This window comes from Entelurus aequoreus, linkage group LG10, assembly GCF_033978785.1.
Source record: "Entelurus aequoreus isolate RoL-2023_Sb linkage group LG10, RoL_Eaeq_v1.1, whole genome shotgun sequence".
NCBI lineage: Eukaryota > Metazoa > Chordata > Actinopteri > Syngnathiformes > Syngnathidae > Entelurus > Entelurus aequoreus.
In genome coordinates this window covers 67,416,919-67,442,333 of record NC_084740.1, presented here as the reverse complement: position 1 = coordinate 67,442,333, position 25,415 = coordinate 67,416,919, and the positions used below count along the sequence as shown (strand labels likewise).

Here is a 25,415-nt window from a genome sequence, read left to right as displayed (position 1 = left end):
GTGTACTACTTTAATAATCTACTCTAATAGTATCATATGTATTCTTTGATAATCTAATAATCTTTATTTAATATTCTAATAAGTATTTTTTAATAATCTAATACGTACTACTTTAATAATCTACTTCAATAATATAATGTGTTATTTAATAATCTGATAGATATTTAATATACTACTATATATTATTTAATATACTAATATGTATTATTTGATTATACTGCGTTACAAATGTAATATGTGCTACTTTAATAATCTACTATAATAATATGATATGTTATATTTAATAATCTAATATATGTTATTTAATATTGTAATAAGTATTATTCAACAATCTACTTTAATAATCTGCTTTAATAATATATGTATTCCTTAATAATATAATATATGATTTAATATTCTAATAAGTATTCTTTAATAATGTAATATGTACTACTTTAATAATCTACTTTAATATAATATGTGTTCTTTAATAATCTAAAAATATTATTTAGTATACTATTTTGTATTTTTAATAATACTACGTTAATAGTATTATTAAAAATATGTACTACTTTAATAATATAATATGTATTCTTTAATCATTTAATATATAATATTTAATATTCTAATAAGTATTCTAATAATACTTTAAACATCTACTTTTATAATATAATACGTATTCTTTAATAATCTAATATGTACTCTTTAACAAACTAATATGCACAACTTTCCATCCATTTTCTACCGCTTGTCCCTAATATGTACAACTTTAATATTCTAATAAGTATTCTTTAATAATCTGATATGTATTATTTAACAAACTATATGTACTATTATAATATTTTAATATGTACTACTTTAATAATGTAATATATATGATTTAATAATCTAAAATGTATTCTTTAATAATCTAAAATGTACTCTTTGAAAATATTATATTTACTCCTTTAGTATTACTACACTACACACTGTACAGTGTACAGAATCTGAAGTACTTTATTATTAATCCCTGAGGGGAACTTAAGAAAATATACATTATACACCATTAAATATTCCAATATGGTATTTAAATACTACAGTGGTACTCGAGCTATTTATTTCGGTTTCCAGTAGAAATATTGCCTTTTTTCCCATATCATACCATCAAATAAAGTTTTTAATCATTAATTATAATGAATAAATAGTTTGGCCGCAAAATAAATTGCATGAAGAATCCCATTGGTGATTCAGTCTCTGTGCTATTTTTATTGCATATTAATCCACCACGGGGCCAAAGAAAGTTGCGAATGGCAGCACAAGGGATGGGTACTGAATTTGGTGCTTCTTTGGCACAGACCCAATCCCGTCACAGATTCAGGTAAAATCCATCGGTACCTTATTAAGTAATCTGGGTTGTGGGTGCTGCTTCAGCCGGCTCTTTGCACTCAAGCAGCACTGAGAGCGGCCAAACTCCCCCTTGGCACTGTTGCAATTTTCAATGCCAACAAAGAGAATGACTCAAAAAACGCTCCACCCTAAGTAAGGCTCCACTTTTCCAAAAATGCGCTAGCCTGATGCTAATATACTGTACATTGGTTTTGGTTGATTGACAGGTCCAGTGTCGGGACGAGAGGACAACAGGAGGGGACAACCCGGACTTAACCCACATGATGACATCATTGATGAGGTAGCCAATCATTCTTCTTCTTCCTTATCCTTCTTCTTCTGCTCACTTTTTCCACTTATCCTCTCCTCAGCGCGCCGTCATCAGCAATGATGGCAGCGTCCTCTCCAAGACGCCGTCCGGCATGCAGAGCGGCGGAGAGGAGGAGCAGGATGAGGAGGCCCATAACCCCCTGCCCCCCCCTATGGAAATCATCAAGGACCCCTCAGCGCAGGACGACAAGGTGACTGACAGTGTGTACTTGTATAAATGTACACTTTGTACATGTAGTATTAGTGTGTGCATGTATAAATGTACACTTTGTACAAGTAGTATTAGTGTGTACATGTATAAATGTACACTTTGTACAAGGAGTATTAGTGTGTACATGTATAAATGTACATGTATGTATTGTTATTATTATTGTATAAATATACACTTTGTACAAGTATTGTTAGTATTATTGCATAAATGTACACTTTGTACAAGTATTGTTAGTATTCTTGTATAAATATACACTTTATACAAGTAGTATTAGTGTGTACATGTATAATTGTACACTTTATACAAGTATTGTTAGTATTCTTGTATAAATGTACACTTTGTACAAGTATTGTTAGTATTCTTGTATAGTTGTACAAGAATACTAACCTATATTTTATAATCGATTAAATCGATTAAAATCGATTATAAAAATAGTTGCCGATTAATTTAGTCATCGATTCGTTGGATCTATGCTATGCGCATGCGCAGAGGCTTTTAAAAAAAAAATAATAATAATAATAATTGTTTTTATTTTTTTTTATTTTTAAATAAACCTTTATTTATAAACTGCAACATGTACAAACAGCTGAGAAACAATAATCAAAATAAGTATGGTGCCAGTATGCTGTTTTTTTCCCCCAATAAAATACTGGAACTTTATACAAGGATTGTTAGTATTCTTGTATAAATGTACACCTAATTCAAGTATTGTTAGTATTCCTGTATAAATATACACTTAGTACAAATTAGGGCTGCAACAACTATTCGATTAAATCGATTTAAATCGATTATAAAAATAGTTACCGATTAATTTAGGCATCGATTCGTTGGATCTATGCTATGCGCATGCGCAGAGGCTTTTCAAAAAAAAAAAAAAAAATTTTTATTTTTTTAAAATAAACCTTTATTTATAAACTGCAACCTGTACAAACAGCTGAGAAACAATAATCAAAATATGTATGGTGCCAGTATGCTGTTTTTTTCAATAAAATACTGGAAAGGATAGAAATGTAGTTAGTCTCTTTTATCCGATTATTAATCGAAGTAATAATCGACAGATTAATCGATTATCAAATTAATCGTTAGTTGCAGCCCTAGTACAAATATTGTTAGTATTCTTGTATAAATATACACTTTGTACAAGTATTGTTAGTATTCCTGTATAAATGTACACTTTATAAAAGTATTGATAGTATTCCTGTATAAATGTACACTTTATAAAAGTATTGATAGTATTATTGTATAATTGTACACTTTACACAAGTATTGTTAGTATTCTTGTATAAATGTACACTTTGTACAAGTATTGTTAGTATTCTTGTATAGTTGTACACTTTATACAAGGATTGTTAGTATTCTTGTATAGTTGTACACTTTATACAAGGATTGTTAGTATTCTTGTATAAATGTACACCGAATTCAAGTATTGTTAGTATTCCTGTATAAATATACACTTAGTACAAATTAGGGCTGCAACAACTAATCGATTAAATCTATTAAAATCGATTATAAAAATAGTTGCCGATTAATTTAGTCATCGATTCGTTGGATCTATGCTATGCGCATGCGCAGAGGCTTTTAAAAAAAAAAATAATAATAATAATAATTTTTTAATTTTTTTTTAATTTTTAAATAAACCTTTATTTATAAACTGCAACATGTACAAACAGCTGAGAAACAATAATCAAAATAAGTATGGTGCCAGTATGCTGTTTTTTTTTTCTCAATAAAATACTGGAAAGGATAGAAATGTATTTTGTCTCTTTGGTACTTTAATCTTTAATCTTAATTTATCCGATTTTTAATCGATTAATCGAATTAATAATCGACAGATTAATCGATTATCAAATTAATCGTTAGTTGCAGCCCTAGTACAAATATTGTTAGTATTCTTGTATAAATATACACTTTCTACAAGTATTGTTTGTATTCCTGTATAAATGTACACTTTATAAAAGTATTGATAGTATTATTGTATAATTGTACACTTTATACAAGTAGTATTAGTGTGTACATGTATAATTGTACACTTTGTACAAGGATTGTTAGTATTCTTGTATAAATGTACACTGAATTCAAGTATTGTTAGTGTTCCTGTATAAATATACACTTTGTACAAGTATTGTTAGTATTCCTGTATAAATATACACTTTGTACAAATATTGTTAGTATTCTTGTATAGATATACACTTCATACAAGTATTGTTAGTATTCCTGTATAAATATACACTTTGTACATGTATTGTCAGTATTCCTGTATAAATATACACTTTGTACAAATATTGTTAGTGTTCTTGTGTAAATATACACTTTGTACAAATATTGTTTGTATTCCTGTATAAATATACACTTATTGTTAGTATTCCTGTATAAATGTACACTTTATATAAGTATTGTTAGTATTCTTGTATAAATGTACACTTTATACAAATACCGGTAGTATTAGTGTGTACATGTATAATTGTACACTTTATATAAGTATTCTTGTATAAATGTACACTTTATACAAGTAGTATTAGTGTGTACATGTATAATTGTACACTTTACATAAGTATTGTTAGTATTCTTGTATAAATGTAAACTTTATACAAGTAGTATTAGTGTCTACATGTATAATTGTACACTTTGTACAAGTATTGTTAGTATTCCTGTATACTTTATACACCCCCCGCACTAAAGTACTGTGCTGTGTCATGAACTGTCTAGCGGTTAAGGGGGGGTCTCGCTCAGGGCGCCGTTAAACCACAACCACTGCTGCATAAACACCACCTTCATAAGAGCACATGTGATTGGATGCTTGGTCAATAATTGAACGAGTGTAACATCTCTTCTTTGATGGATGACTTCGTATTTGCCGGTCCTACATGTTGTCAAGGTGTGTCCCTCAGCGTTCACACAACGTTGTGGAGCGTCGTCACACTTGCTGATTTATTCACTTTGGGAGGGTCTTTATGGATGCTAGTGCTCACAGATCATGGTTCTCTTCACTGTCCAGTTTCCTTTTTCCCTTCCTGCCTTTCCTCCCTGCCATGCTTCCTAACACGCTGTTGTTGTTTCCTTCTTCTCCCCGCCCGCCTCCTCAGTCCTCGTCCTTGCTAACGTCTCTGCAGTCGTCCTCCGAGGGGCCCTGCGCCGCCGAGCTGGTTAGCGCCATAGAAAAACTGGTTAAAACCAAGATGGTGAGTGAGTGAGTGTGTGTGTGTGTGTGTGTGTGTGTGTGTGTGTGTGTGTGTTTGTTTGTGTGTGTGGTGGAGAAGTGTATTACAACTGAGTACCACTAGCTGAGAAACTGGAGATGTTCTGATCGTGCAATCATATCGTCCGCAGTGTGAAGCCGCTTCTAAGATGCTAATCTTCACCACCGCGGTGGAAAATAGACTACGGTTTTTCCAAGTAGCATTATCACTGGAGGACTCAAGGAATAGGGATGGCCAAGCATGCTAACGCACACACCGAGTAGGACGACACAAGCTAACCGCTAAAGCTTCAATGTAAACTAAAGGCGATCGATCCAGATGTCGATACTATCGATACTTAGTGTAGCATCCGTATATAAACGATACCAAAATTAATTAGGTCAATATTTTTATCTTTCTTATTGTTACAAAATCTTTTTTTCTGTTTATTGTCCACTAGTCAATGTATTTTCTTAAATTGTATGTAGCATTCATTACCGCACATTTGATTTGATTTGCAACAATATAATAACAATGTAATATATATTTTGTATAATATAACTATGTGCTGGTTCCGGGGGATCGATACCAGTACTCAACGATACCAATTTGCATAATTGTGTGAGTTAATAAATACTAATAATTTAAAAAAATAAGATCTCATTTTTGTTGGAACATTTAAAAATTAGCTGATTAACAAGTTAAAAAGTTAAAGTACCAATGATTGTCACACACACACTAGGTGGGGCGAAATTATTCTCTGCATTTGACCCATCACCCTTGATCACCCCCTGGGAGGTGAGGGGAGCGGTGAGCAGCAGCGGTGGCCGCACCCGGGAATAATTTTTGGTGATTTAACCCCCAATTCCAACCCTTGATGCTGAGTGCCAAGCAGGGAGGTAATGGGTCCCGTTTTTATAGTCTTTGGTATGACTCGGGCCGGGGTTTGAACTCACATCCTACCGATCTCAGGGCCACTAGGCCACTGAAAAGGGTATTATGATAACTGCAGTCCAGTTGTTGTATTTTATTTTATTACCATCATCGTATTAAGTACAAGTATGACATTAAATTGCAATTAGAGTTGCAAGTCCAAGACACTCGGTGGCAGTAGTGTATAGTTAATGGATTGTTTTGTGCTGCGCCCTAAAAGTGTTAATACTGTAAGTGTTGCACTTTTTGCGCACCAGCTGTTTGGTTGTAACGTGCATCTTAGTTGTAGTTTTTATTAACAAGTTTGAAGGTGATGAAATTGCCATGTCAGATCGCTAATGCTAATCAGTAGCATGTCAATAGCGAAACCAATGTATATTAGCATCAAGCTTGCACATTTTTGGAAAAGAGAAGCCCTGCTTTACTTAGGTTGGAGCGTTTTGTTTTTTTTGGTTTTTTTTGAGTCAAATGCTTTGTTGGCATTGAAAATTACAACATTACTTCGAGTCCGCTCTCAGTTCTGCGGGAGTGATCGCCGAATGCCGAAGTGGCACCGTTGGATTTTTACAAGAATTGGTGCCTGGTAGAACCGCCGGGATTCCAAAAAAGTACCTAAAGGAGATATTTATAAAACAATCTTGCCTTCTTCCAAACTTGGAATTTGAGACTTAAGTGACGTATTTTGCCGTAGTTACGTCATGGAATATAGCCTTATATGGCAGAGGTTTACCCGAAGAGCTTTGCACAAGCCATTTTTATCCAAAAAGCTCCTTCTTTTTCTCTAACCTGTGGTTGCGGGGCAGACGGGCTCGTACGAACACATGCATCCTCCGCTGGTGCCATTTCTAATACAAAGTCCAGTATGAACCTAAACCCCAAAATACATCAATCATACCAAACGTGAAAACCACGTAGATCCAGACTGGGATTGAAAGGGTTCTTCCTTAGGCCACAGAAAGCAGGACTGACCAAACATAAAGGTCCTAAAGTTCCCTCGTCTTTCCCCGACAGACCTTAGAACCAGGAGCCTACCCGGGGTTCGCCCAGCTGTCGCCGCCAGAACAAAGCACTCCGGTCCAGCCCCGGAACCCTGAGCTGGAGCAAAGAGCCAAAGCCATGAGGGGGCGCATGTGAGTCCACCAGCCAAACGGCACCTTGACTTGTTGTGACGTTCCCTCCCCCTTGCACTCAGGTTCGTGGTCAACGAGCTGATCCAGACGGAGAAGGACTACGTCAAAGACCTGGGCATCGTGGTCGAGGTGGGTCCGGGAAACGATCCGCTGGAGTCGCATGTAGCGTGACGTCTTGTCCTCGCAGGGCTTCATGAAGAACATCAAGGAGAAAGGCGTGCCGGACGTCATGAAGGGAAAGGAGAAGATCGTCTTCGGGAACATCCATCAGATCTACGACTGGCACAGAGAGTACGTCCCTCGCGGTTTTCTCCTTTTGTGCGCGCCGTTGACCAGCCAATCACAGCGCTGCTCTTTTTTGCCAGCTTCTTTGTGGGAGAGATGGAGAAATGCCTAGACGACCACGAGCTCCTGGCCAAACTGTTCATCAAACACGTGAGAGATGACCACCAGACCGCCGTCCGTTACGTCCGCTGACCTTTTTCTCTTTGTTGGCCAGGAGAGAAGACTGCACATGTACGTCATCTACTGTCAGAATAAACCCAAGTCGGAGTTCATCGTCGCAGAGTACGACACCTATTTTGACGTAAGTCATCTCTTTCTTACCCTCAAGACGCCTTTTCGAGGGGTGGAGGTTCCTCAGGGAATTGTTTTAAGTCCATTCAATTTATATGGACGACATGGCAAGAACATCCAGTCGAACTTAGTCTGATTCCTCAGGTCTTTTTGTTTGAAGGAAGCTTGAGAACGCCTTTGTCCGATCGTGTTTGGCTTTTTAGGCAAAGAACAAAAGTGTTCACACCAGCAAGCAAGCAAATTACAGACATGGACTAAGTTTGCACTGCAGGCCAAAGTGGCCCTTATCGGGATATTTATTCCAGCTGACTGTTTACATTGCAAGTACAAGGTGTTCTTTATCAGACTCCAGTGTAAACGTGCACAGGCCCCAATGTGGCCTCAATGTCACTTGCGCATTTCGATGTGAAAACAAAGGAAGTTGACCGAATTCCGTAAATGAACAATCAACCATCAACCAGCCCCCCTCGGTGCGTCGGTTGAGGTGGGCGGGGTTTGGTGGTAGCGGGGGTGTATAATGTAGCCCGGAAGAGTTAGGGCTGCATGGGATTCTGGGTATTTGTTCTGTTGTGTTTATGTTGTGTTACGGTGCAGATGTTCTCCCGAAATGTGTTTGTCATTCTTGTTTGGTGTGGGTTCACAGTGTGGCGCATATTTGTAAGAGTGTTAAAGTTGTTTTATACGGCCACCGTCAGTGTGACCTGTATGGCTGTTGAACAAGTATGCCTTGCTGTCACTTACGTGTGCAAGCAGAAGCTGCACACAACATGAGCCTGTGCCGGCACGCTGTTTCTACAGGTTGTAGAGGGCGTTAAATGCTGTGCCATCATGGCACGCCCTCATTATTGTTGTTTGGAGGAAAATCAGCAGACATTCGAGATATTAGTTGCCCTGAAATTCGGGAGTCTCCCGTAAAAATCGGGAGGATTGGCAGGATTGGCAAGCATGACGCCGTCAAGCGCCATTCATATAAAACTCGCGGGCCGCACTAACATTAAATTTTCATATTAAGATGCGGGCCGCGTTTCTGAGATACCTGGTTTAAACATAGCCCAAGCAAAAAAAAAACTTGGTATGCAGTGTTATTTCATTTTAAATTTCAAAAGAGTTTTGTGGCTCCCATAGTTTTCTTTAATTTGTGAAAGGCAAGGCAACTTTATTTGTATAGCGCTTTTCATACACAAGGCAGACTCAAAGTGCTTCACAGACAACAAAGTGAAATGAAAGAAAATAAAAGTAAAATTAAAATGCAGACAATAAAAATAAAAACAGTGCGGACGTTAAAAGTTAAAATATTAAAAGATTTAGCTGAAAGCTAAGGTGAACATAAAAGTCTTCAGTCTAGTTTTAAAAGTAGTCAGAGTTGGGGAAAGTCTGACATCTTCAGGAAGTTTATTCCAGCTATTTGTTGCATAGTGACTGAAACTGGTCAAAATGGCTCTTTGAGTGATAAAGGTTGCCGACCCCTGATCTATATATATGACATATATATCCATCCATCTATTTATATATACTGTATACATATATATGAATAAATAAATGAATAATTGTTTATATTTTATTATTAAATACATTAATAATATATCTATCTATAATATATATAACATATATATCCATCCATCTATTTATATACATATATATATATATATATACATATATATATTAATAAATAAATGAATAATTGTATATATTTTATTATTAAATATATATATATATATATATATATATATATATATATATATATATATATATATATATATATATATATATATATATATATATATACATACATATATATATATATATATATATATATATATATATATATATATATATATATATATATATATATATATATATATATATATATATATATATATATATATATATATATATATATATATATATACATACACTACTGTTCAAAAGTTTGGGGTCACATTGAAATGTCCTTATTTTTAAAGGAAAAGCACTGTACTTTTTAATGAAGATAACTTTAAACTAGTCTTAACTTTAAAGAAATACACTCTATACATTGCTAATGTGGTAAATGACTATTCTAGCTGCAAATGTCTGGTTTTTGGTGCAATATCTACATAGGTGTATAGAGGCCCATTTCCAGCAACTATCACTCCAGTGTTCTAATGGTGCAATGTGTTTTTGCTCATTGGCTCAGAAGGCTAATTGATGATTAGAAAACCCTTGTGCAATCATGTTCACACATCTGAAAACAGTTTAGCTCGTTACAGAAGCTACAAAACTGACCTTCCTTTGAGCAGATTGAGTTTCTGGAGCATCACATTTGTGGGGTCAATTAAACGCTCAAAATGGCCAGAAAAAGAGAACTTTCATCTGGAACTCCACAGTCTATTCTTGTTCTTAGAAATAAAGGCTATTCCACAAAATTGTTTGGGTGACCCCAAACTTTTGAACGGTAGTGTATGTATATATATTAATAAATAAATATATTTTTGTATTTATTTAATAAATGAATAATATATATATCTATATATATATATGACATATATATCCATACATACATATATACATATATAAATTAATTTTAAAAAAATTGGGAGAAGTAAGACTAATTTAGTGCATGGAAACGTATGTTGAAAAACGATACACAACACAAGTGTGATTTCCTGCAGGGAGTCCAGCAGGAAATCCAGTCCAGGTTAACCATCAGCGACTTCCTCATCAAGCCCATCCAAAGAATCACCAAATACCAACTGCTCCTGAAGGTATGTTCCACGTTCAGAAAGTCAGGTGTCGACGTTCAACGCCAACCTTTGTGCGACAGGATTTCTTGAGGTACAGCTCCAAGGCGGGAATGGACTGTAAACCAATTGAGGTAGAAGACAAGGACAGTTTGTTTCGAGCGTAACATGAACTTAGACCTTGCTTGTCCTTATAACAGAAAGCAGTGGATTTGATGTCCCAGGTCCCTAAACTGTGTAACGACATGATGAATTTAGGTCGGCTGCAAGGCTACGAGGTACGTTTGTTTTCTACTTTTTTATTTCTATTCTATTCCATGGGTGGGACTACAAGCTGAGGCCTCACGCAGCAGGAGAGAATGTTGACATGCCTCAGTAGGCGCTGCTGTTTTGGTTAGCAACTCTATTTGACTACTCAATAAAGTACTATCTATCTATCTATCTATCTTACTTGTCGACAGGTAACTTGGTGTCGTGCACCTCTAAAAGGACTTAGGAGAAGTGTTGCGGGACACGGTTGGTGTTGACCCAGGTGTCTTTTTGTGTGCACTGCAGGGCAAACTGACAAGTCAGGGCAAGCTGCTGCAGCAGGAGACCTTCTTTGTGACGGAGCAGGACGTCTTGTCGCGCTCCAAAGAACGCAGAGTTTTCCTCTTTGAGCAGATCGTCATCTTCAGCGAGCTGCTCAGGAAAGGCTCGTCCACGCCCGGATACCAGTTCAAGAAGAGCATCAAGGTAGAAAAGGATCTACCAAGTCATGTGACTGCTGAGAGACAAGCATTCACTTGCTAATGCTGCGATACACATATACTGTATACACATACAGTCGTGGTCAAAAGTTTACATACACTTGTAAAGAACATAATGTCATGGCTCTCTTGAGTTTCCAATCATTTCTATTACTCTTATTTTTTTGTGATAGAGTGATTGGAGCACATACTTGTCACAGAAAAAAATCATGAAGTTTCGTTCTTTTATGAACTTATTATGGGTCTACTGAAAATGTGACCAAATCTGCTGGGTCAAAAGTATACATACAGCAATGTTAATATTTGGTTACATGTCCCTTGGCGAATTTCACTGCAATAAGGTGCTTTTGGTAGCCATCCACAAGCTTCTGGCAAGCTTCTGGTTGAATGTTTGACCACTTCTCTTGACAAAATTGGTGCAGTTCAGGTAAATGTGTTGGTTTTCTGACATGAACTTGTTTCTTCAGTATTGTCCACATGTTCTCAATGGGGTTTGAGTCAGGACTTTGGGAAGGCCATTCTAAAACCTTAATTCTAGCCTGATTTAGCCATTCCTTTACCACTTTTGACGTGTGTTTGGGGTCATTGTCCTGTTGGAACACCCAACTGCGCCCAAGACCCAACCTCCGGGCTGATGATTTTAGGTTGTCCTAAAGAATTTGGAAGTAATCTTCCTTTGTCATTGTCCCATTTACTCTCTGTAAAGCACCAGTTCCATTGGCAGCAAAACAGGCCCAGAGCATAATACTACCACCACCATGCTTGACGGTAGGAATTGGTGTTCCTGGGATTATATCTCCTCCAAACATATTGCTGGGTATTGTGGCCAAACAGCTACATTTTTGTTTCATCTGACCACAGAACTTTCCTCCAGAAGGTCTTATCTTTGTCCATGTGATCAGCAGCAAACTTTAGACGAGCCTTAAGGTGTCGCTTCTGTAGCAAGGGCTTCCTTCTTACATGGTAGCCTCTCAGTCCATGGCGATGCAAAACACGCTTGACTGTAGACACTGACACCTGTGTTCCAGCAGCTTCCAATTCATTGTAGACCTGCTTTTTGGTGGTTCTCGGTTGACTCTTGATCATCCTGACTTTTCTCTCAGCAGCAGGTGATAGCTTCCGTTTTCTTCCTGATTGTGGCAGTGACAAAACTGTGCCGTGCACTTTATACTTACAAACAATTGTCTGCACAGTTACTCTTGGGATTTCAAGCTGCTTTGAAATGGCTCCAAGAGACTTTCTTGACTTGTTCAAGTCAATGATTCATTTTTTCAGATCTGTGCTGAGTTCCTTTGACTTTCCCGTTGTCGCGTTTGTAACCAAGTCTAATGACTGCATCACATGAGCCCTATTAAATGGGCTCAGAGAAGTCAACAGGTGTCATCAATCATAATCACTCACATGAAGTTAAGAGGCCATGCCATGAAGCTAATTTGATTTGATTGTAACTTTTCTACATCACCAAAATTGATAATGTATGTTGCTGTATGTATACTTTTGACCCAGCAGATTTGGTCACATTTTCAGTAGACCCATAATAAATTCATAAATGAACCAAACTTCATGAATGTTTTTTGTGACAAACAAGTATGTGCTTCAATCACTCTATCACAAAAAAATAAGAGTTGTAGAAATTATTGGAAAATAAAGACAGCCATGACATTATGTCCTTCACAAGTGTTTGTAAACTTTTGACCACGACTGTATATGCATGCATGTATGTATATATATATATATATATATATATATATATATATATATATATATATATATATATATATATATATATATATATATATATATATTATATTTAAATTTGTATATATGTACTGTATATCTGTACGGCGGGTCGTATGTATTGGTTTAAGCATTTTTTAAGAAATCACACGCACATGTGTCACGGCCAGTTATGCAAATTAGATGACGTCATCTACACTCCCCATGCGTGCCGTTGTAAAGGTGTGCTCCTCTGCAGGTGTCCTACCTGGGTCTGGAGGAGAGCGCAGACAACGACCCGTGTAAGTTTGTGTTGTCGTGTCGCGGCTCGTCGGAGCGCTTCACCCTGCAGGCGGCCAACGTGGACATCAAGCGGGTCTGGCTGGGACACATCCAGGACCTGCTGGATGCCCAAAGCAACTTCCTGTCAGGTGAGTTGCTGTCCTCTGACCTTCCGCTCATCATTGTCCGCTGTGGCGACGGTATCATGTGGTGTCCTTGAACGCAGCGCTCCAGTCCCCCATCGAGTTCCATCGAGAGCAAGGCGGGATCAGCGCCACGCTGACCAGAAAACGCTCAACCGCCAGCAACCACTCGGCCGCGTCCCACAGCCGGCCCTCGTCGGTCGTCGGCTCGGGCGAGAAGGACGGCGAGAGGGGGCGGGGCCCGATGACCACGTCCACCTCCAACGGCGGCACCATGTGCTTCGACTCCAGGGTGAGTCCATGGAGTTCGCCTCAAGGCTCCCGTCTGTTTGTTTGCTAGCCAACAAGCTTGCAGGAGTACACAAGAAGGTCCTATGCTAAGCAGGTACTATTTCTAGGTGCTTGTCAGGCAGCTTTGCAAGAACTTACCTTGTCTCTTGACCACAGCTGGAGGCGGTTTTGCTGCAGCATCACTCAGTCCTTGGAGCCAAAACATTTGGTCGAGGGCCGAAGGGCGACTGCATGTAAAGTAACTATGTGTATGTATATATGTGTATGTATATATGTACAGTATATGCATAGATATATACTGTACATATACATACAGTATATATATAGATATATACAGTATATCCATCCATCCATTTTCTACCGCTTGTCCCTTACAGGGTCGCGGGGGGCGCTGGAGCCTATCTCAGTATATATATATATATATATATATATATATATAATATATATATATATATATATATATATATATATATATATATATATATATATATATATATATATATATTGGGGGAGGAGATCTTGCCCCAAGTGGAGGAGTTCAAGTACCTCGGATTCTTGTTCACGAGTGAGGGAAGAGTGGATCGTGAGATCGACAGGCGGATCGGTGCGGCATCTTCAGTAATGTGGACGCTGTATCGATCCGTTGTGGTGAAGAAGGAGCTGAGCCCGGAAGGCAAAGCTCTCGATTTACCGGTCGATCTACGTTCCCATCCTCACCTATGGTCATGAGCTTTGGGTCATGACCGAAAGGACAAGATCACGGGTACAAGCGGCCGAAATGAGTTTCCTCCGCCGAGTGGCGGGGCTCTCCCTTAGAGATAGGGTGAGAAGCTCTGCCATCCGGGGGGAGCTCAAAGTAAAGCCGCTGCTCCTCCACATCGAGAGGAGCCAGATGAGGTGGTTCGGGCATCTGGTCAGGATGCCACCCGAACGCCTCCCTAGGGAGGTGTTTCGGGAACGTCCGACCGGTAGGAGGCCCCGGGGAAGACCCAGGACACGTTGGGAAGACTATCTCTCCCGGCTGGCCTGGGAACGCCTCGGGATCCCCTGGGAGGAGCTGGACGAAGTGGCTGGGGAGAGGGAAGTCTGGGTTTCCCTGCTTAAGCTGCTGCCCCCGCGACCCGACCTGGGATAAGCGGAAGAAGATGGATGGATGGATGGATGGATGGATATATATATATATGTGTGTACGTATACATACATATATATATATATATATATATATATACTGTATATCTGTATAGATACATATATACATGTACATGTACATATCCTTCATTGACCTGACCAAGGCTTTCGACCTGGTTAGCAGAGAAGGGCTCTTCAGCATCCTACCCAAGATCGGATGCCCTCCAAAGCTCCATAGCCTCATTAGATCTTTTCATGACGACATGAAGGCAACCATCCAGTATGAGGGTAGCATATCCAACCCATTTGACATTAAGAGCGGAGTCAAGCAAGGTTGCGTCCTTGCTCCTACCCTTTTCGGCATATTCTTTGCCCTGCTCATCAATCATGCTTTTGGGACTGCAACAGAAGGGGTATATCTACGTACCAGATCTGACGGCCGACTTTTCAACCTAGCCCGTCTTAAAGCAAGGACCAAAGTCCGTGAGACAATCATTCGGGACATGCTTTTTGCTGATGATGCCGCCATCGTTTCACACACTGAACAAGAACTCCAGTGCCTTATGGACAGATTCTCCCAGGCCTGCAAAGACTTCGGGCTTACCATCAGCCTAAAAAAGACCAATGTGCTGAGTCAGGAAGTGGACACTCCACCAGCCATCACAATCGATGAGTACCAACTCAAAGTCGTACACCAATTTACATACCTGGGATCCACCATCAGTGACAATCTGTCCCTCGACGGTGAGATCAACAAACGTATTGGCAAAGCTGCCACAACCCTAGGGCGCCTCACGACCCGCGTCTGGGAGAACCGGAAGCTGACAACTCCTACCAAGATGGCAGTGTACAACGCCTGCATCGTCAGCACTCTTCTCTACGGCAGCGAAACATGGACAACATACTCCAAACAGGAGCGCAAACTGAACACCTTCCACATGCGCTGCCTTCGCCGCATCCTCGGCATCCATTGGAGTGACAAGGTGACGAATGCCCAGGTCCTCGAACGCGCTGGTCTTCCTACCATGTTCACGCTGCTCAGACAACGCAGGCTGCGTTGGCTCGGCCACGTGTGCCGTATGGAGGATGGACGTATCCCAAAGGACATCCTGTATGGCGAACTTGGCTCTGGCAAGAGATCTGTTGGCCGGCCAAAACTGCGCTTCAAAGATGTCTGCAAGCGGGACATGAAAGCCCTGGACATAAACACTGAACACTGGGAAGATGCAGCAGCTGACCGCAGCAAATGGCGCAGTGTCCTTCACAAACAGATGAAGACTGGCGAGGAAAAGATCCATGCCACAGCCAATGAAAAAAGAACCAAGCGGAAGACACGCACTCCTGCAGTTGCGCCTTCCAGCTACATCTGCAGTAAATGCGGCCGTGTTTGCCTCTCCCACATCGGACTCATCAGCCACAGCAGGCGTTGTCGCTGAGTTTAAACTTGACCTCTGGACTGGCGCAGTTTCCATAGTCGTTACGACTGACGGAGGCCTGATGACATATATATATATATATATATATATATATATATATATATATATATATATATATATATATATATATATATATATATATAGATGTATGTATCTATATAGATACATATATTCATATATATCTATATAGATACATATATTCATATATATCTATAGATACATACATACATATATATGTATGTGTATGTATATATATATATATACTGTATATATATGTACATATACATACATATATATACTGTATATCTATATAGATACATACATATATAGATGTGTATATATACATACATATATATATACATCTATCTTTATAGATACATACATATGTATGTATATATATATATATATACATATGTATGTATGTATGTATGCATGCATGTATCTATATACATAGAAAAATATATATAGATAGATACATACTGTACATATATATATTCAAATTATATTAATATACTGGATATATATTTAATAATGAATATCATTTGATATTAACTACCCTTCCGTGACGACTTCCCTAAAGTTTTGTAAGCAATCAGAAATTCAAGCAGCTAAAATGCACCAAACATGGATAAGTGTGGAGAGAGTGTTTTGCATTTTTCCCATCATGCCTAATACCAAAATAATGGTACCGGGACAACCCTAATTGGCATTATTATTTGCTGTGATTTTTGCATGTTTGTTGGTCTTGCTCGATTATAAAAGACGTGGATGAAGGAGGTGGTCTGCAGTAGAGGAACAACATTCTTATATTCTCAATATTCAGCGTTTTGTTGTTTATAGTTCATTCTGTGTTTTCATGTACATTCTGAGTGTCCTATTTAATGAAACTGACCGTTTCAAAAACGTAATAAACGCTAGTTTCTTTTACTGAATGACATTTCGTCGTACTCGTCCTCCTCAGGAGAGCGTCGGCGGCTGCAACGGCGACTCGTCCACCATGCGCATCACTCAGGATTACTCTGCGCTCAAGGAGAACGAGATCAGCGTGAGCCACGGCGAGACGGTGCAGATTCTGGCCACCAACCAGCAGAACATGTACCTGGTGTACCGGCCCGCCGACAGCCAGTCGCCCGCCGCCGAGGGCTGGGTGCCCGGCCACATCCTGGGCCCGACGCCGCCGCTCCCAAAGCCTCTGAAAGACTCCTCCTCCGCCACGTCCTTCTCGGCGGCGGTGGCCGACGCCGGCAACATCAAGTAAGTCCCGCCCCCCCTCGTCCCCGCCGTTCACCTGCAGACACATGGACCCGCCTCCGCCAGCTCCGCCCACCCCACCCCTCCCCCCCCGGACCTCACAGGAGGCGTGAACAAACTGTTTTGGGGCGTCGGCCATGTTACGCAGAAGTAGACTGCTAGGAACCTTCTAGAAGGTGGAGCTAAAACCGGACACTTATTTCAGTTCCTAACACTTTGTCATTCTTTTCCTGGTTTTGGGAGGCCCAGTTTGACGCCTCCTTCTCCTTGTTGTCTCGTCTTTCTTTGCCGGCGTGTCGATTCGTCTTTTTTGTCGACACATGCTGAAGATTGTTGGTCGGAAGAAGCTCCTTTTTTTGCACTATCTCAAAAAGTCAAGCTGTGCAATATGTCGTCGTTTGACGTGTACTTTAAATATGTAAAATAGCCTTCCTTTGCTTTTTGGTTTGCAGCATGTGGTAGCGGCGCGACGGGCGAACTCTGTTCTTCATTTCCGCGACACTTTGTAGTTTTGAACAATTTGTAAATAAACTACGAGAGCAAACATGCAGCGGAAGGAGTTCTTGTGTTTCAGGACTGCAATCTACCTGTGGCTGTGTGAGGCGACAAACGTTTTATCTTCTTCTCGTCAGACAAGATCGAGTTAGGATAGATGTCATCTTTTATTTTTGTATTTATTTCATTTATTTACTTATGTGAGCTGAAATCAATTCATGAAAAATGTTCAATAATTCTTTTTTTTTTTTTTTTTTTTATTGCAAAAAGGATGGGCGTACCTTTTTCCCTATTTTTCCCAATTACTAATGATATTGAGTAAAACCGCTGTCTCGTACACATGGACCGAATTCTGTCGGTACTACAGAGTATGGTTTTAACGTAAAATCAAACCTCCCGTCCGGTTGCAGACTAAACAGCGGCTCACGTAAACAATCACTCAAGCAGCACTGAGAGTGGACTCAGCCCAAGCTCCCGCTCAGTCACGGGTGTCCAAACTACGGCCTGCAGGCAGCCTCTTCAGTTTGGCCCGCAAGATGTCATAAATTCAACAAAGCATCACACAGTGCTATCAGTCGGTATCTGAATGCTACATATTTGCTGCCATCTTGTGGACAATGTGAGTAAATCAGATCAATGAGCCTTAAAGGTCCTTTAAAATAATAGCACAGCATTTAGTTTTATAACACATACCCAAGCAACCTCCCCTAGTCAATAAGAAGACATAATGAACCTTTTTCTACATGGAGAATTGGCCGTGACACATGTCATTTTTATAGAAACTGTGGAAGGGAAAAAAGTGCACAAAATATAAAAATTAAAGATAATGTTCAGGAATACACATTTTTGTATCCTTTACATTTTTACTGATATTGGGGCCAAATTGGCACTTAAAAAGGTTTTTCAAATGTTCACCTTTTTGTTCTGAAAAAAAATCTGTAAAGTATTAATTATTATAATTGAATTAATTAATTTTAAGTAATTTATTATTAAGTTATGAATCAAATATGAAATGAAAAAACACCCACATAGTCATGTTTACACTCTTTTCATCCAGTCTAGTAAACATAATCATCGAAAATAAGACATTTACATAGCGGTACTATTAACATTTTTAGTTCATTTAGCAATTTTTTATGCTTAAAAATACATAAAATATGTTTAAAAAACTACGGAAAAACCCACATTTCAATATAAGTAATATAATGATAACTGAGTAATTAATATAAAATAAAATCCACAAAAAATTGTCCTAAATTTTGCAGCAATAAAAAAAAACACAACTTGCTTGTGTTGTAATGCTGATACTCAAAATTTCAGGGGTTCGTGAACGCATCTCGCTCGCCATGATGGCTGTATAAGCTGTTGACATGGATGAAAACAGTGAAATGAGCTGCCGTGGTTGATAGAGACACAGCTTCATGACTTACTCAGTCTACCCCAGGGCATCTGTGGCTACAAATGTAGCTTACCACCACCAGGTGTGAATGAATGATGGGTTCCCAATTCTCTGTGAGCGCTTTGAGTATCTAATAATAGAAAAGCGCGATATAAAATCTAATCCATTATTATTATTACTTGCACAATATCACCTTTTTTGCAGGTTGATGAGTCGGCATTTATTTGGCACCCCGCTGCTCGAGACCAGAAAAAGTTGCTAGATTTCTCAAGCGATCACCTAATGTCATTTGAATATTTGCTAAATATGAAAATATTATCCAGTTGGCAACATTGATCCCCTTTTGCTCCGTTTTCTTATTCTCTGGCAGACCGAGTGGCAGAGAATTTAACAAATGTTTTTGCGTCAAAGGTAGTGAAATGTTTGCTAGTGTTAGGGAAAAAATGTATTCGTGCTGCCACAAATAAATGAATGTAAAGAAACATTGTTGAATATAAAATACATTTTACCCCTTTATTATTATTATTATTATTATTATTATTATTAATTTGTCTTTTTGTTGCAGTAAGTTATTTTGACCTGTTTTAAGTTCTACTAACATGAACGGTTTGGACCTCCACAGAAATATCAAAGAATGCATTATTGCTATTTAATAACACATTTTAAACATTCATGAAGACATTTAAAAGCAACATCAAGCACTTTTAGGCTGCTTACAAACACTTTGTATTTAAATGTCATTAGCCTAGCATTCTGGAGCCACTCTAGATTAATAAAATGACTTCCTACAAATGCTAGACTTTTATGTAAAATATTATGTATTATGTATTGTGTTTTTTGTGAACAATGCATCTGTTTTGTGTTTAAAATATATTTGTGTCGTATTGTGTTTTTAATCGTTTTATGTGCGCCTCTGATGTCTGGCTGCAACTTTGAGGAGCACATAAAATTATTATTCATAAATTATTATTGAATATGTATTATGGAATTAACAACATACTTAGCAGTAAAGCTAATTTATTCATTTATAATTTAAATTTTGTAAAGTAGGAATCACTTCTATATGTGTTTTTTATTGTTTTTTGTTTTTTTAAAATATGTATTTACATTTTGTACATGTATTTTATTCAAGTTTGATGATTTCTGTTCATCTGGCTGTGGGTAATGGGCCGCTAGCTAGCATAGCATGCTAACATACTTTTGTTGAATTTGTCTTAATACTGTGTTTACGTTATGTTGTACACATTTTGTATGACATCTCTTCCGCTATTCAAACAAATATTGTGCAATGCTATGCTAGTTAGCTCGGCTTCCATATGTTCATAGGTAAGTGAGCTAGCGGCAACATGTAGCAGGTTTGCTAGCATGTACCGTACTTACGGCGGGAAGGTTTTTCCCGTCACGTTGACTCTGTAGCGCATACGAGCGCATTCCCGCGTCTCCGTTGATGTCTGTTGTTGGTGTACCGCACAGGAAGTCCCTGTCGTGGAACACGCTACGTGCCAGGAAGCGCGCCGAAGCCAAGGAGGCGTCGGGCTTTGGGGTCCGAGGTCAGGCGAACGGCCTCCTGCTGCGTAAGACAAAAGAAAGCGCGCCCACGCCCCTGCTCTCCTCCCCTGTCGCCAGGGCGAAGGGCAAAGTGAGTAACGGCGCCACACGCTGGCGGCTCGTGCGTGCCTGTAGCCTACCTTCCCCCTCGAAGCCAATAGTTTAACACGTGTGTACGCATGTTTTTAATTTTATTGTGTGTGTGCGTGTACCCACAACTACACAACGTAGCTTCTGTGGTTCTCAACCATCAATAGCAGCAAGTTAGCATTAGCATTGGGACAACTAGCTACTATCGCTAAAAATTTAGCTATTTGGCTCGTCACATTTTCTGTGGCGAATTTACGTCTCTGGACGAGCCAGAAAAAACATGTTTGATTTGAAACGAAGCAAAACCAAATGACTGCTGTTTAGCTAGCGAGCTAGCAAATTAAAACAAGCTAGCTTTCCTGTCTACGTTAACGTTAGCGTATATCTGATCGTGAAGTGTACCAGTACATAAAAACTGCATTGGTTTAGTTTGGAGATGAAAGACTGGCTATCGCTCTGGTTATTTTGCGTTAGCGATGATGACGTTCTGTAATCGATGTATAGACAATATAAACGACCTAGACATAAAACAGTTGAGAACCACTGAAAAGTCCCAATTGTTTTCATTTAAATTTATTTTAAAATAGTTTCGATATTTTTCCCCCCCAAATCTTTGAATGCGCTGACTTTTGAAGGATCAAACTGTATTTGTGTTGGTTTTAATTTGAATATATTTTGTTACACTGCATGGCTGCTAGACTTTGGTGACCGTTTTTTGTTCTCAGACTAACACAAAAGTAGTGTTTTTGTGTAGGTGTGAAGCCTAACATCCACTGATGTGAATTTGTCAATATGTTTTGAAAAATTACTCGGGCACAAACTGTTGAAGGTAAAAAAGGTGAGTTTTGTTTTTTTTGCTGCGTCAAAGGATTTTATTTTAATTTTTCTGCTCTTTCCACTTTCTGCTTTCTTTGCACCTTTTTATTTACCTTGCACTCTTACTTACGTAATAGACATCTGTATCCTGTATGTAAGCGTCATCTCATTTCCAATATCATTCTCTTTTCCTGCACTTGTTGTCTTCTTCTTCTATTTCTCCGCACTTCTTACGCCAGCAGGAAGTTCACACATCCGACGAATCTGACTGTGACGACGAGCTCGACCCCAAAACCGGCATGGAGGTATGAATATATATGTTTTTCTTTTGTTAAGTATTCTTTTCAAGGAAAACTGCACTTTTTGTGGAATTGTGCCCATCATTCACAATCCTTATGCGGGACAAGAGCAAGTCTTTCTCTTTTCTGTGCGTTGTAAACAGTGAAAACCCGTTCAGGATTCACCTATTAGGCCTGTGAAGTGCTGTACAAACCTCCAACAAGGTTAATAGACATGCTGTAACCAGGAAGTAACAGGTACATTCATGATAACATGTCATATTTACAGTATTTTGCCCGTTTTTTCCTGGGTGCACAATAAATCAATCACTACTTCTGTCAACAACAACATACTGTGTTTGTTACCATCACAGCTGGGTAGAGTAGTCAAACACTGGACTCAAGTAAAAGTACAGTTACCTTAGAGCACGGGTGTCAAACTCAAGGCCCGGGGGCCAAATCTTTTTTATCTGGCCCACAAACACCTGGAAACTATAAAGTATTTAATATTTTCTTGCTAAATGTAATGGATTTTTTTCATTTTGACAGAAAAAAAAAAATACTGCTTAAAAATTGCATGCCTTTTCAACTTTAATAGTATCCAATATTGCAACAAATATTACAGTATATTATCATACTTTCCAAATTTTTTTGGTCTAAATAAAAATGAATTTTACAGCAAACTACCCATCAAATTAATAAAAATGACAATACTTTTTGCAATGTTCTTTACAGCATATGACTGTAAATTGAAAAAAAACTACAATTTTTTTTCCATTAAAATTCTGTTGACTGAGCTGCCATATTTTTTACTGTAAAACATTGTTTTTGACAGTGTTTTACTGTAAAAGGATAAACGATACATTTGTTTTTACGGTAGAAAAACTGGCAGTTAAGTTGCCAGAATAAAAAAAGGACTTGTACTGTTTTTCCATTAACAATATAATGTTGTAAAAACCAATGTAAATTTAACACACAAATTCTGGCAATTAAGCTGCCAGCTTTTTCCGTAAACCAAAAAAAACAACAAAAAAAACAGTGGTACTGTTTTTCCATTTACCGTAAAATGTTGTAAAAAAATAAACACTATTTTATAGTAAAAACTTTACATTTACAAAATTTTACTGTAAAACAGTCTACTTAAAACAATTAATATAATTAATAATGAAATCCAGGGGCAAATTCTTACATTATTCATTGCTAGCAGCGGCCCTCTGATTGCAGCCATAACTGCGATGTGGCCCTCAATGAAAACCAGTTTGACATCCCTGCCTTAGAGCAATGCTTCTCGATTTTTGTGTGGTCCTGACCCCCCTTGGGGACAACATTTTTGTAACGCCCCCCCCTAAATTCAAATACGATTGAGAACCGGATCATATGTATTTATTCATTCATTTATCAGTACAAACCATTCTATTAATTGCTGGTACCAGCTAGCTGAAGACTTGTGTATTTTTTTGGTCTCACGCCCCCCCCTAAATTTAAATACTATTGAGAACTTGATAATATTTATTTATTTATCTATTTATTTATTTATCCGTGCAAACCACTCTATGAGTTGCTGGCACTTGCACCTACATGCCGCCCAAGTGAAGACTTGTGTATTGTTTTCTACAAATAAAATAGATACGTGTGTGTGTTCTTGTCTCACATAAGGATTGTGAATGACGGACAAAAAAAACAAAAAACTAAAAAATACATTTAAGATTCAAATGAATGATCAAATAAATGATTAATAAGAAATTGTGCTTTTCAGCTTTTCAACCCAAACTTCATCCAGGAAGGTAACAACTGATCTCATTTTATATTGTAATAAACTTCAAAAAACTAATTTGTGTTTAATTATCCTCTATTTAATGTTACTTTTGTTTAATTATTCCAATGTAATATTTAGTATAACCTATTCTACAGTATATTATTATCTAGCTTTGTGTGTTTATGTACTTTTATGTACTAACTACAACGTCAATGACTCGTTTGTATTTCACATTTCAATTCCTTTTAAAAAGTAGACTATTTCAGGGGTTAAACATGATATAAACGATAATTACTGAAGGAATTTTACTCTCAAATTCACCACATAGTGTCGTGTGAAAGGAGGGATTGTAGGAATTTATTTCTCAATCAATCAATCAATGTTTATTTATATATCCCTAAATCACAAGTGTCTCAAAGGGCTACACCGAGTCATACCAAGGACTATAAAAATGGGACCCATTACCTCCCTGCTTGGCACTCAGCATCAAGGGTTGGAATTGGGGGTTGAATCACCAAAAATGATTCCCGGGCGCGGCCACCGCTGCTGCTCACTGCTCCCCTCACCTCCCAGGGGGTGATCAAGGGTGATGGGTCAAATGCAGAGAATAATTTCTCCGCACCTAGTGAGTGTGTGACAATCATGGGTACTTGGCTTCTACTGAGGTAGCATCTCTAACTGTTACTGGGAGTGGCCAAAAAGTGAAATTTTTGTCTCATCACTCCAAATGACTTTGTTTCAGAAGTTTTGAGGCTTATCTCTGTGCTGTTTGGCGTAATGTAAGCGGGATACTTTGTGACATTTGCGCAGAAATGGCTTTCTTCTGGCGACTCGACCATGCAGCCCAATTTTCTTCAAGCGCCTCCTTAATGTGCATCTTGAAACAGCCACAACACAATTTTTCAGAGAGTCCTGTATTTCAGCTGAAGTTACTTGTGGATTTTTCTTCGCATCTCGAACAATTTTCCTGGCAGTTGTGGCTGAAATCTTTGCTGGTCTACCTTGAATCCCTCATTTTCCACTTCTTAATCAGCGTTTGAACACTGCTGATTGGCCTTCTCAATTCCTTGGATATCTTTTTATACCCCTTTCCTGTTTTATGCAGTTTAATTACCTTTTCTCGCAGATCCTTTGACAATTCTTTTGCCTTCCCCATGACTCAGAATCCAGAAACATCTGTGCAGCAATGGATGAAAGATGCAATGGTCTGTCAGAAGCCCAGAAACTCACTGACCTTTTATACACACACATTAATTACAAACAAACAGGTCACAGGTGAGGATCGGAACTTTGATTAGCCATTCAAACCTGTTTGTGTCAACTTTTGTGCATGTTATCAAATCAAAGTCACTGGGGTATGTAAACTTTTGATCAGGGTCAATTGGGTACTTTCTTTTGTTATTTTGATTTAAAAAGAGTAAATATAGTTGTTTGCCAATAAATAGTTTCACACAACCATTAAGCATGAGTGGAAGAAAGGTTTTTGTGTTTTTCATATTCTCTGAAGAATGGCCAAGAAATCATAAATTCTCCCAGGGTATGTAAACTTATGAGCACAACTGTATGTACATGCTAGCAATAAGTGTAGTTAGCTTTAGAAATAATACATTTCTACAA

The 25,415-nt window shown here is 38.3% G+C and overlaps 1 protein-coding gene across 3 annotated transcripts in view; it reads left to right on the top strand.

Annotated features, from left to right (window-relative positions):
- kalrna (kalirin RhoGEF kinase a) overlaps positions 1-25,415 on the top strand; it is a 282,218-nt gene that overhangs the window by 243,995 nt on the left and 12,808 nt on the right. For all 3 annotated transcript variants that reach the window (XM_062061506.1, XM_062061508.1, XM_062061509.1), the window contains 18 exons: positions 1,572-1,645; positions 1,716-1,865; positions 4,969-5,064; positions 7,006-7,124; positions 7,187-7,253; positions 7,312-7,415; positions 7,490-7,559; positions 7,624-7,710; positions 10,352-10,444; positions 10,504-10,554; positions 10,621-10,698; positions 10,976-11,155; positions 13,145-13,316; positions 13,394-13,602; positions 17,127-17,419; positions 20,784-20,949; positions 22,004-22,069; positions 23,799-23,826. In XM_062061506.1, the coding sequence (XP_061917490.1) occupies positions 1,572-1,645; positions 1,716-1,865; positions 4,969-5,064; positions 7,006-7,124; positions 7,187-7,253; positions 7,312-7,415; positions 7,490-7,559; positions 7,624-7,710; positions 10,352-10,444; positions 10,504-10,554; positions 10,621-10,698; positions 10,976-11,155; positions 13,145-13,316; positions 13,394-13,602; positions 17,127-17,419; positions 20,784-20,949; positions 22,004-22,069; positions 23,799-23,826 (2,103 nt within the window). The remainder of the gene's footprint in view (positions 1-1,571; positions 1,646-1,715; positions 1,866-4,968; positions 5,065-7,005; positions 7,125-7,186; positions 7,254-7,311; positions 7,416-7,489; positions 7,560-7,623; positions 7,711-10,351; positions 10,445-10,503; positions 10,555-10,620; positions 10,699-10,975; positions 11,156-13,144; positions 13,317-13,393; positions 13,603-17,126; positions 17,420-20,783; positions 20,950-22,003; positions 22,070-23,798; positions 23,827-25,415) is intronic.